This window comes from Ixodes scapularis, unplaced genomic scaffold (assembly GCF_016920785.2).
Source record: "Ixodes scapularis isolate PalLabHiFi unplaced genomic scaffold, ASM1692078v2 PGA_scaffold8__174_contigs__length_109621045, whole genome shotgun sequence".
Lineage (NCBI taxonomy): Eukaryota > Metazoa > Arthropoda > Arachnida > Ixodida > Ixodidae > Ixodes > Ixodes scapularis.
In genome coordinates, this window is record NW_024609883.1 from 78,434,092 (window position 1) to 78,447,199 (window position 13,108).

General features: G+C 45.9%; 1 protein-coding gene across 3 annotated transcripts; it reads right to left on the reverse strand.

Annotated features, from left to right (window-relative positions):
* Positions 1-648: 648 nt before the first annotated feature.
* Positions 649-11,163, reverse strand: LOC8039806 (non-structural maintenance of chromosomes element 1 homolog). 3 transcript variants are annotated; one of them, XM_040206589.3, is made up of 6 exons: positions 10,833-11,163; positions 3,493-3,704; positions 1,668-1,814; positions 1,402-1,452; positions 1,159-1,275; positions 666-836 (listed from the first exon to the last, which is right to left on the reverse strand). In XM_040206589.3, the coding sequence occupies exons 1-6, from the start codon at positions 10,945-10,947 to the stop codon at positions 711-713; spliced, it is 768 nt and encodes a 255-aa protein (XP_040062523.1). In that variant the 5' UTR covers positions 10,948-11,163; the 3' UTR covers positions 666-710. The 3 variants fall into 3 exon arrangements, with proteins under 3 accessions (XP_029846205.2, XP_040062523.1, XP_040062524.1); XM_040206590.3 differs by having other exon boundaries at positions 667-836; positions 1,420-1,452; XM_029990345.4 differs by lacking the exon at positions 1,402-1,452 and having other exon boundaries at positions 649-836.
* Positions 11,164-13,108: the final 1,945 nt, after the last annotated feature.

The following is a 13,108-nucleotide window of genomic DNA, read 5'->3' on the forward strand; positions in this document are numbered from 1 at the left end:
TTCGACGGGAGCGAGGGGCTTCGGCGGTACTTTGAAAACTATTTTGTGCAGCCTCTGTGCACCAAATTGAAAAATAATTTTGATATTCATGATCTTGGAGGCCAAATAAAGATGATTTAACTGTTTCTTGCCTCAAATACGGAACCGCTTCAGTTTCCCTTTAACGGCGAGGGCCCACCACTCCGCCACATTTGGAAGATCATGGTGCACCCGATCAACTATCTGGTGTATGTCGTCGGATTGACAGACACGCATCAACATAAATCGGCACCCCCCCCACCCCCCCTTCTTCCCCGTCAATTATTGTATGCTCATCTTCAACAACAATGTGGATGCAATTGACCCGAGAAACAGCCTCCGAGTAAAGCGCAGGCAGCGGCGGCGGCGGTTCTTGGGCAAACCGGCGACTTGAGCGCAACTTCTAGCGGTAACAGATGCAACCTTTCCCTTATATTTATGCTCGCCGACAGACTAATAAAAGGCGCAAGGCGTGGTTTATTGTGTTCACGCTCTATTTTTTGACAATCTCTCTGGCTACAGTACCATAACGAGCTGCTTAATAATTGCCAGAAGTGATTGTTTACTCTGATCACCACTATCCAGTCTCGGGCGTTTGTGAGTTTCAGAAATAAAAACAAAAGACCGTCCCAGAAGATGAAAAAGAATGCTTTTTTTTTTTTTTTTTATATATATACTTTTGGCAAACAGAATTAACTTCTCCACGGAAAGCTGCAGCGCGGGCATCCGTCGATGGGACTGGCACCCAGGCGGAAGACTTGGTTGGCGCAGTGGTAGTGCAGCTTGACGGTGCAGTTTGGGTTTGCGCACGTCTGCCCCTGGAATGCAACCGGCACGGTGAAGAAGTGAGAGACTTCCACAAGGAAATCGGTGCACCCTAACCCTACGAATAAAGTCGGGAGAGGGATTAGCGTGACGCGGCGTCGCACGACTCGACCATTAATTACGTGACCGTGTCGTGCGACGCGACCGACATGTCTACGACACGCATCTGCGAAGTGGTGCTGTATGTTTTGGGTTTTCACTTTGGAACGGTCCCTGCACGTGCAGATGCCAGCATGTGCAATGCACGTGACCACCCTCGCATCATGCTCCTTTGCACTGGGAAACTCGCAGCCCTCGAGCTAGAAGTTTGCGTACCTTGAGGCAGGTCTGTTTGCACATGTGACACTTGGGTAGCTCGTCGCCAAACTGCTGCTGCAGGTACGTGTCCATCTCAGCGAGACCTAGGGGACTCAAACTGAGGCGTCCCCCGTCCTGGAATGAAAACGGTAACTAAAAGCCAACGAAAACTGAATGCCATAGCCACTGACAAGGCGCAACTTCATTACTACAGCAGCGGCAGCAAATGGCAATTAGAAAAACAAAAAAGCTGCCATTTACAAGCACGGGGGTTCTCACTTCAGACCCGTCTCTCGGCACGGCTGTTTCCTCCTGCACGAAATCGACCGAGAAAAATAAGTACGCAAGACAAACCCTGCGAAGACTGTACTCCTTTATCCACTGTTTATGTTCTTGAGCCATCTGCTTTCAACAACCACGAGTAAGTTGACCAGCCCATCATTTTGGTGATTTCGTTGACAATAAAGTGAAAAGTGTGTTGCGCATCTATTTGTCCCTCTTGGCAGTTTCAAAACGGAGGCCCTTACCTGCATCAAACAGCCGAGTTCCAGCCAACGCTCGATCAAATCTTCGGCCATGCCTATCGACAGCCTGCAGTTGTCGAGACCACTGGCGATGTTGAGAGCTTCAGTCGACTGTATTGTTCCGGTGTTCGACTCCGCTATTTGCTGCACCTGCAATTAATTTTTTTATTACGGTATCTGTCTTGGGAGCCCATCTGTTTATGCTACACAAGTGCAACAATGTTTGCAAATGAATTTTGATGAGATGTCAATACGCAGTTACGGGTGGTTTAAACATCTGCGGTTGGGTAGTACCGGACATTACAACTTCTCACGTTTCACCGAAACGTGTTGCACAGACCTCAGTTGCTAGGACGACCTGTAGTAGCATCTTGACATAAGCGATTCTAACGCAGTCAGTTGAACTCAAGACTCAAATGTGTGAACCAGTCATTAAAGTCACAATGCTAGATAAACGGACAATTGCACGACGTGTGGTTAGGATTGGGTCCCTATGGTCAATACTGTCGAAAGATGGTGGCACGGCTGCAAGCCCGAAATGATCCCACAATAACAAAGGCTGCCAGACGTAAGGAAGCAAACTCACAATTCAGCCTAGCGGCTGCGAATCACTGACCATGTCGACAAGAATGGAATACACCGCAAAAAGTCCCAAGCAAAGCACGAAGCAGGAAGGAAGTGAAAATTGTACGAAGAACTTGAGAAGGAACCTCCAAGAATCCTCAGAGTGGCAGCTGTTAATTTGCTGGGAGACTGATCCTTGGGGACCCCAAGAAAGCCAAACAACATGTTACAATTTTTTCACTTCCAGTAAATACGGCTCAGAATAGATCCTCGACATTCATACTATTCCACAAAAATATGCATCATATAGTTTTTTTATTTCATGCACTAGCAGTTGCAGGCTATGACTGGAGAAACCCTAGCAGCATTCATTACCTCAACCCACAGCCAGAACAAGCGGCCACGTGACCCGGTGGCAATCGTATCCCAGCAAAGTTCATCGTGGTCATGTGTTGGAATCGGCAACGCACAGGGCACACCCCGCGTTCGTGCCCCGTGCATTGGACGACAGGAATCGGGCAATTACCGTCGCCCTAGAGATTAGACGCGAGCCCCGACCGAAATGTACGCCAAGGCTTCTAATTTAAATGAACCCACGTTCAGTGCTCGCGCAGTGCTTGCGTCAAATCCGTAAGCAGCATTCAACTACCGTCGCCCCGATGTGATCACCGCAATACATTGCGGTTCCCACGAATATGTCGACAAGTTTTGCGAAAGAAAACGTCTGCTCCCATCCTTGGCATTGCACCGCGACAAAAGAAGCTCCTGGCTCGGCGGCGCTGTGTGTCGGTATACTTGCGTCAGTATGCTTGTACAAAGTGCACAACTTTCAGATCGGACCTCTCCAAGTTCGACCGCAGCCGACGTTGGAGCCAACCGAGCGGCGCCAAAAGTGCGTCGTCACGATGCCCATTCTTTTTGTGGGTTGGCCATCGCCGGCTAGACCGACGAGACGCACAGAAAAAGCGCAGGACTACGGCGCATTCACCGCACACAATTGTTTTAACCGGCGACAGCAAACGCACAAAGACGACGGGCGTCACGACGACGCACTTTTGGGGCTGTTCGATTGGCTCTGTTAAGATGTGGCGTGGGCCGCGGCCGGATTTGAAGCGAAACGGTGTCTCGTACGGACCCTTAAAAAGCCGTACAGACAACCGATAAAGATCCCAGGGCTGACCTTACAGCCCGGTTCCATTCGTCTGCAGTTGCCAACATGCAAGTTACTCTCAAAGAGAAAAAAAAAAAAAGAAAGCCCACTTACAAGTTTTTTGAAATAGGTCATCTCATTTCCCGAGAACATTGTGGCACACTTTGACAGATCGTTGTCCTTGAGGTTGACGAGCGCATAGAAGCGTTGGCCGTCGTCCTCGCTCACGCCGTGTTTTATCCTCATGCTGAACGGCACAATTTTCCCGTTGATGTCCGATACGAACCTTGTCAGGGAGTCGTCATCTTTGGTGGCGTTGCATGGCACTGGAATGAACGGGAGCGGTAGGTTATACGACGCCTTGTAGCACACGGTAAAGGACCTCGCTGTAGACTGTATCGAACAAATCATGGACACTGTAGACTAATATTGAACAAATCATGGCCCAGGGAAGGGAAACGAACAGTCGTCATTGACGTCGCGCCTTTCTGCATAAAGCTTCAATATCCTGTAAACCTTTTCCTTTCTTTTTTAATGGGCCTAAAAAATTATGGTCCCAAACTCAAGTTTTGGGATGTTTCATGCATACTCAATTCAATGAGACAGAAAATAAGGGGTCCCTATCATTTTGTCGAAACTCGTTTCGTGGACAACTTTTCATGAACACATGTTTTGTCAACATGAACGTTTCGTCAACACTTGTTACACGAATTGTACACTGTACGGACATTTTGTCACGCGTGTATCACTAAGGTGCATGCTAACAACCCCCCCCCCCCCCCCGCCTGTGCTCACGCAGTTTCGCGGCGACTCATTACACTAATGTTAACCTACCTGACTGACTCGTACACGCCGCTTCATGGCGTCAGTCTCATGCAGCTTATTACAGAAAAAAGTTAATCTTAGCTGTGGATGAAATGTCATTCGATGAACTGATTGCCACCGGAAAATAAGCATGCCGCACTTGCGCCTCTTTACAATGTGACGAGTTTTTTGTCGGGTATTTTAGTATCATTCTCCATAATGACAGGTGCATGAGGGCATATAGGTGTTCGCACTGGCCGTTCACCTTAAAAAAAAAAAAAAAAATAATAAAACAACCCAAAGCCTTAGGATCATAAATCTTTGCGGCCAAGCAGAAGTGTTTTTAAGGCACACACTGCACACTTCCGTGGCCGCCGTGGTCCTAAGCGGAAGAGAGGGAAAAACAAAAACAGCGAAGATGCAGCTTGCAGAAGTATCAGCAGGAGCTGCCACTTGAAGTATGAAATAAAGCTCCTCAAATATGCACTTGTTGCCAGTTGTGCATATCAGATGCGATAGTAAACACAACTATGTGCAGCTATACTAATACTGAATGGAGCATTTCAAAGAACTCACATTCCCTCCAATTTATTCATATTATAGGTCCTCACGAAAATAAAACCATTCAAAGACGAAGCTAAAAACAAAAACTCGAGCATGTTCCCTCGAACAACCCTTTCACTATATGAGTCCGTGTGCACTGTACGGTGGCAATCAGTTCATCGAACAACATTTTATCCACAGATAGTTTCATTCACAGCTCAGATTAGCTTTTTTTTCTGTAATAAGCTGCATGAGACTGTCGCCACGAAGCAACGTATACGGGTCGGTAAGGCAGGTTAAGATTTTTGTAATGTGCTGCCGCATACTATCGCCATGAAGCAGCATGAACGCTGGCAGGGATGGTGGGTTAACGCGCACCCCAGTGATCAGGCACGGAGCCAGGGGGGGGACCCCCCCCCCCCCCCAAAAAAATTTTCCATTTTGCTGGGATTTCCTCTTCCCCCTCCTCCTCAAACAGCATTTTTCCCTCCTCCCTCCCCCCCTCCCCCCCCCCGCCCGAAACAAAATCCTGGCTACGTGCCTGCCAGCGATACACGCGTGACGAAATATCCCTATTGCCCCAGTAGCACCCAATGTTGTGCGAACATTCCCTGGATGTTCTGAATGTTGAAGGCACGTTAAAACACCATTTGGAACGTTCTAGGAACATTCGTATGGAAACATTCACTACAAGGTAAGCTGCTCAATATTCTGGGAATGTTTGATGGCGAACATTTGTATGCACAATGTTCTTGGAATGTTCCCCTTCGAACATTCACATGCGCAACATTCTTGGAACGTTTGCTTGCGAACATTCCTAGAATTTTCACAGGTGACGCCAATTTTACGGAGCTCTCATGCAAACTGTGGTTCAAAACCCCATCCACTATATGCCACCTTGTGCCAAAAATATGCAAAATAAGTGGAGTTTTTTGAAAACTTGGCATAAGGGATCAGTCTTATCTTATATGAGTCTACCGAGGAATAAGGTGTAGGAGAAAAGCAATGGTTTTCAAAACTTGGTAATGAACTTGGCACTCGCTGCGTATGCAGAGGGGCAGTTTTGAATGGACCAGATTTTTCGTATCTGAGGTTTAAAAGTTTGAAATGGCATTTCGCAGTTGAAGTGAAGAATCGGTTATGTATACAGCACATTTTGAATGAAAGAAGTTGACAAGTGACAGGTAGGCGTAAACTGTCATCAGTACGTGATCAGGCTGGTGCGCTGGGAAAGTGGCTAGCTTGTGCTTGCACCTTCTAAAAATCGGTTTTGATTAATCATTATCGCCCTGTGAGAAGCTTTATCACATTCATTTACGTAGTGTGGCTCATTGGGGCTGTAGCCTAAGCAAGCCTAAGGCAAGGAATCTTTGTAAATAGTCCTCAGAGAATGTTCCCTGAATGTAGCAATGCACACACACCACATTCTGAGGAGATTGAAAGGATGTCCCTGCATAAATTTGCAACATTTCGAGAAAGCTACAGAAGTTCTTTTCTGAGAACATTCTTAGAACCTTAAGTTTTTAGGATATTTGAATGTGAATGCAGGAGTCAAAGAAAGAATAAAAACACTTAAGGACAAGGACATACAGCACAGTTCTTTCATGTCCTTGTCCCTAAGTGTTTTTATTCTTTCTTTGACTGCTGTATTTTCACCAACACACTCTTTAATCTTTCTTTGAATGTGAATGCCCTGGTAATGTTCTATGTCATTTTCAGAACATTCTAAGAATGTCCCTTAGAAAACATACCCTGAATGTAGCGATAAGTGCCTGTGCTACATTCTGACAAAGTTGATAGAATGTTCTTACGTAAATTTGCAACATTACAAGAATGTTGCTTATATTCTTTTGAACATTCCCGGAATGTTCTTAGAACGTTCTCGTGCTACATGGGTGCGTGCAATTCGCGTAACGAGTGTTGATCAAATTTTTTTCGGTCGCGCACCAGTCACTTTGATGCAGACTTGTACGTAACTTAAATACTCTACTCAAGATCCTGTATCTTAAATATCTTTGTGAGTAACTTGGTATCTTGCAAATGCTTTCGAACGTCAGTATTTAGTACTCTAACTTAAATACTTTTTCAAGTAACTTTTACTCATTTTAAAGTTACCTTTAAGTTACTTTCTATTTTTTTTATTTTCTTTAGAGGCGGGAAGCTTGGAAAATAATGAACTCCAGTTATTTTGGCTAGGCGCCCTGCCATTGCAGATACATTTCGTGCCAGGTAATACAGTGCACTTTCGTGCTTCTGCTGAAAGAGGTGACACTGGGAAGCAGGTGTCGCAGCATCAAGCTGAGCGGACGCGTGTCGTCTCTTCTAACTGGGCAAAATGTCAAAGCACATTTTCTTACATAATGTGGCCAAGCCCAAGAGCACCAGAGATTCCGAAGCTGAAGGGCATGCGGGTGAAAGCATTGATGTGTACAAGGCTACAAGCCAGAGGGAGGGCACTTCTGTCGGAGAGAGGATGGGTTCTACAAGTTTCTCGTAAGAGTCGGCAGTAAACCAGAGTTTATTTCTCTATGTTATGGAGTGAAAGCATATAAAAGAAAGCCTTTCAGCTTCAGAAATGCCTTTGCATCTGCATGCAAATTGCACACACTGCTTGTTTGTTTCACTAGGCTCTCTTCGCACACAAACTCGTAAGATTGCAGAGAAAATTGTAACTTGAGAGTATCTTGAAAGTAACGAGTTACTTTTTTTTGTAGTATTTTGTACTTTACTCCATTACTTTACCAATCTGAGTATTTAGTACTCTGCTCAGTTACTATTTTTCGTGACACTCAGTAACTTAACTTAAATACTTTTAGTGAGTATCTTGTACAAGCCTGCCTAGATGTAAAACGGTTGAAGTGCAGGCGAGGTGGTGTAAGTTATGCATGATGATTTATACATATGGATGTGTTTGTCCTTTGTTCCCTTTCTCAAGATATTATATTGTTGTCAATCTTATCCAGCTCACTTGCACTTTTGCTTTAATTGCATTATAATCTTCAGCTTAAAATGCAGGCCTTCATCCTTCCTTGTGTAAGACTGGTGGCAACTAATAAAACCCCGTTTGCTCTACTGGCAAGAGCGCTCCACTGGAAATGGAGAGGTCCTTGGTTCGATACCAGGAGCAGGCGGATGTTTTCGGCCACACCAGTCACCTAGCTGTGTTTGGAGATTTGTGCTCGTCCTTTGTCCCCTTTCTCCAGGGATTATTGTTGTCATCGACGAAACGTTCGTGTCGACGGAACGTGTGTCCATGAAAAGTTGTCCGTTCGACGAAACGATAGGGACCCATTTTAATTTTCGTAGTGTGTAGAGTACCGTCCGACAGCACTCTTGCAGAGGGTTCAAGTGCCGTCCGACAGTATTCCACTTACGCGTTCAAGTGCCGTCCGAAAGTCTCGCATAAGACGAGTTCTCAAAACGAATTTCTCGAAGCGGAGAGTGTTTGATCTTCTTATTTGGGGTCATTCTGGGGAAGGTGCGCGAGGGACAATTTGTTTAGGCGAGTCCGGGACGGGGGACTCGGATTGTCCCACCTGTTTCTCCGTCAGGTAGTAAATAGATTTTTGTTTTTTTGGGACACTTCCGACCCTTTTCTAAGAACTGTGTGTCAGCTAAGGTTGGCGCAAGTGCTGCCTCAGCTGATAGTGTCATCCACAAAGTGTATACCCGGTCATGTCCGTGCTTATTTCAGAGAAATTGTAAGCTCTTTTCAATTCTTGCAGACACGTTTTTCTATGGATTATTTAAAGGGGCCCTGCAAGCACGTTTTTACTGGTTTTTAATTTGCACCAAACCTGAGCGCACTGACCGTAGTAACTTAATGTAACTTTTCTTTTCTCGAATTTCGCTTTATTTTAAAAGTTATAGGCAAATAAAAATTACAAAAACAAGCAAAAAATAACCTCCCTCATGACGTCCTTGGTTGCTTGAGTGGCCGTGAACTATAGGAGGGATAGTGAGCTCAGCGAGCGATCACGGCTGCCGCACTCTGAGTCGACGGCGCGAGAGGGCGCCACTAAGGCGTGTTCTGGATAGGACGTGTACAGCGAGCAGCCAGAGCGGCTCTCATTGCATTTGCTGCGCGATTTAACACTAATTCGGCATGACACTTCATTGGCCACAAACGACAGCAAAACGGGGTAAGATCAGTTCAGAATGTCAGTCCCTTTGCGCTGCCGTACCGCGAAATGACCAAAACGCAAGACAAAGCTACTCGCTGAAGGCCTTCGGAACGCTCGGAGCCGGTCGGATCCTCCAGTCCGTAAACGACCGCAGCGCCGCCGCGTAAATCCGGGACCTTTCCATGTCGGTGCCTGATCCCACTACTCTTTTCTAGTATGCGCCGCCTTTTCCACCGGTTGGTGGCGGCTATGTCGACGGGTCATTTCTTGTTTCAGTACTTTATAAACTGCATTTATTTCTTTTCTGATCTAAAATACTGAACAATAACTACTTTTATCAGTAATTGAAACGGTTCGCGCCACTTATATTTTGTATTTCGACTAAAAAAAAAGCTTTTAGCGGCTCTGACCACTAGTAAGTCCAGGACCAAAGACGTCACATTTCGCGCGCTTTCGGTACTGCGGGTCGCCCCCGTCGGTGGAGGAGGTTTCCGCGTCGTCTGGTTAAAATATGATGCACTGATATTTAGTTACTCTCTCCGTGCCCGCTGGCTTGCCCGAACCCCAAGAGACTTGGAAACCGCAAAGAAGGTAGACGCTTAAATATGATTGCAGGGCCCCTTTAAGTACCGTTAAACGTAAAAAGCTATATAAAGATTTGAAAAGCAGCTTATTTTCTGTACCGAGGTACAGAGCCATATACTGTGAAGGCCCAGGGCAGGATGTTTTGAAAAGAGTGAAGAGGATGCCAGTTAAGCCGGGGGTTAAGATTTTCTTTTTTAAACTTCATACCGGAATGTTATCAGTTAGAACATATTTAGAAAGAATAGACAGTTTTGTCCCTTGGGGAACAAACTGTTACACTTGCAAAGTCCCCGAGACTATTGAACATGTTTTTTTACATTGTTGGGAGGCAGTATTTTTCTGGGATGTGCTCCAAAGAACCCTACACAAAGATTTTCCTTTAGACCAACACGGTATTAGATTTTTGGCAATAGATAATGAAGGAGGGGTGCCATTTGATTTGCTAATGCTTCTGGCCCTTCACAGTCCATGGCTCTCCCGCACCGCGAGGCTCCATAACGATGCCGATGCTAGACCGGCAAGGATGTATTTTCGCCAAAGCGTTGTGGCGTACGTAGAATATTTAAAAACAGAAGCTGATGTACCAGATTGGGTATCCAGAATCGAACCGTTAGAAATGTTGAGAGACTTTTGATGTGACGTCAACCATCGAAGGGATGATTGTTTCATACTTCCTTTTCATTTGTATATAATTGACATGTAACCATGTGTGCGTAATGTAAATATGTGTGTGTGTGTTTTCGGTTTAAAAAATCAGGTAATAAAGAAAAAAAAAAAAAAAAAAGAAAGATTGTATAGCTTAGTGGTAAGATGCCTGTCTCACAAGCAGGCGATCCCGGGTTCGATCCCCGGTGTGGGCTTAATTTTTTTTGTTTTTGTTTTCTCGAATATTTTATTTTGCCGATGCATTTGGCGATGTTTACATTTATTTTTTTTCACGATTAACACAGGAAAAAACGAATGTTTCCGCCGAAATTTCGCTGAACGAAGCGGTATGGGATTTCGTTTCCGGAGGTGCATCGGGTACAGCGGGGCTTGGTTTGCCGGCTGGACGCCGCGAAGCGGCGTGTACGACGGGGCCAAATCGGTCAATAGTTTTGTAATTAGCAGCCGCATATTGTCGCCGCGAAGCGGCGTGAACGCAGGCGGGGGGGAGTAGGGGGGGAGTGATAACGAGGTCCCCAGTGATACACGCACCGTGACGGCACTTGTAGGCCTGATTGGAGTGCCGTGTGCCGTCGGACGGCACTGTAGATACAGCCTTTAATTTTTGCCCTTGTGTTCGGCCTATCGTTCAGCGCCTCAAGAGCGCGTGAACTCGGGTTACAACGTTCGAAGCTGACCGAAAGCCGTACAAGACACGGTTTCTCAATCAGAGAGACTTGGAAAATGGCTCACCTCGGTTTTTCTCGTGACAGAACTCGAGCACTGCTTTGATCTCCGACAACGAAAGTATTTTCCGGGTCAACATTATTTGCAGGAACAGTCGATGCTCGTCGCCATATCGAGTCATTTTGTTACAAAAACGACAAAAACCACGCACAAGAACTGAAACTGTAGCTAAACCACCGTAGATTGCAGCTTCACGTGCTGTTTTCGCTGTTCCCGTGGACTTCCCTTTTCGCGCGCTTGTTGGTGGCTCGTGGTTTGTTTGTTGGTGGTCGTCGCCCTGGTCGGCCCGTGGAGTGCGTTCGTTTCTTCGATTCTCGCATTCTTGCGCTCTAATGACGTCATAGAAGCCGTAGATGGATAAATCGGATAAATCGATGGTAATCTGGTAAACACGGCTCTGATGGTAATCACCAGTAATTGCTGTGCGTTTTGTAATGGGTGGTAGCTTGCGCCATCTAGCCAAAAATGATCGTTACATGTGATCTCTATCGTGGCCTCCGCGATCTGCTGCCGGCGGCGCTGGCAGCAGATCAGTTGCTAATGGATCAGTTGCTGACGCATTAGCTCCTCCCGCATGGAATACGCGGCAAAGAAGTTTGTCACATCGCGGCAAATTCAGGCAATTGATTAATTAGTTGATTATCCAATTTTTACTAAGAATTATTTACAAATGTAAAATTGCTCGCTGAAAAGTGCATCACACATTATGCACAATTGGGACCGAAAAATTAAACATACCAACGGTAGGAATTCATAGCAGCTGTATACCTAATTTTTTGCGAAAGAGAATTTGCTGCGACTGGTTTTGCTCGCGAAAACCTGGTGTGCAAGGTGGTGCTTCGAAACACTGCATCAGGATGGATACACTGAGGTTCGAGGACTGACCAATGTAAGACCGCTCGCCACGAAGTAGGACATGACGTTTCGGCGAGCCATTCCGGAAGACGGGAAACTTGTCATCACGTTTTGCGATAATCGGGATGCCGTATTGTTCCCCATAAGACGGCTTGGATACAAAGTTATAAACATCCTCAAAATCGGCATAAAATTTCGTGGTGCTCACCTAGAATTCCTCAAACGACCCAAAAAAAAAGGAACGATTTGAGAATTCTAAGTTCGGAAAATGTTTAATGTTGATTGTCATGACTGATGAAGCTTTACTCAAGAAATAAAGCAATCGTCTCCACTTTCAACGTGTTTATCTGCACGTTTTACGCTCAAAAAGCAAAGCACGAAAAGTGTTTCGTTGACAACTCCAGTGCCACTAGGAAACAAGTTTCCTTGTCCCCATGTTCTGCGTCGTGTCCACCAGGTGGGATGGCGGACTCTGACAAACAGGCTGTCTCTCGTTGTCAAGTGTCGCTGTCGTTTGTTGCTGTTTTGTCGCTCTAGTGGGACGTGGCTATTAGGCTAGGTGGCGCAAGCTACCACTTGTTACAAAGGGTACAGCCATTTACACTTATCCATCCATTCAGGGGGAATTCCTCTAGCTGCCTTGCTTTCATTGCCCTCGTGGACAATGAAAGCAAGGCCCATAGCTTTCAGTTACAAAATATAGTACAAATCCAACTCCAACTCCAAGTACAAATAATACGGTCCAGACTAGAAACCTGAAGTGTTTTTTATCCCGACTCAGAAGTACAATGACTTGTACTGATTGAATGCTGATGAGTTAAACGATTGATTGTGAATGACCCGAGATTTGCAAGGAAACTGGGATGGCATTTTAGGGGCGAAGCTCCTTAGGGTCTAGCCTTGTCCGGCGTCCGTGCTCACATCGATTGCACTGCCTCCGGGATCGGCCCACTTTAAGAAAACAACGTACGCCCGCACGGGGGTTCCAACTCAGGACCGCTTGCTTAAGAGGCAGACGTCTTAACCACTACGCTACACTCCAACGTTGTATGTAGCTGCTCAACGTCTATACAGGAGAGGGCGCTGCGGTCAAATGCTCAACCGCATATATAACCACGATCCATACCACACATCCTCTTTCTGACGCGGACCGTTGACTTAAGCGGTAAAGATGCGTTCCCAAAGCTTCTAGCGGATCCAAGCTGATCCGCTAGAGCCACTGACTCTGCATGTCACCGACCATAAAGCAGCAATAATGAAGTCGAAACGCTACCCGGAGCTCGGCACTACCTATGAGCAATAAAAAAAATATCAGCACCATCAGCAGTACCTATGAACAATAAAATCAGTATCATCAGCACTACCACAGCTTCGCCCCAATCAACATCATTCACCACGTGGAGATGTGGCCACATTTTTTAGGACTA

Bases quoted from the DNA above. Each gene is read 5' to 3' on its own strand.
- LOC8039806 (XM_040206589.3), bottom strand. From the start codon at position 10,947: ATGACTCGATATGGCGACGAGCATCGACTGTTCCTGCAAATAATGTTG. The intron at 1,815-3,492 runs GTAAGTGGGCTT...AATTAATTGCAG, and splicing joins TGACCTATTTCAAAAAACTT to GTGCAGCAAATAGCGGAGTC. The intron at 837-1,158 runs GTACGCAAACTT...GTTGCATTCCAG, and splicing joins GCAAACAGACCTGCCTCAAG to GGGCAGACGTGCGCAAACCC.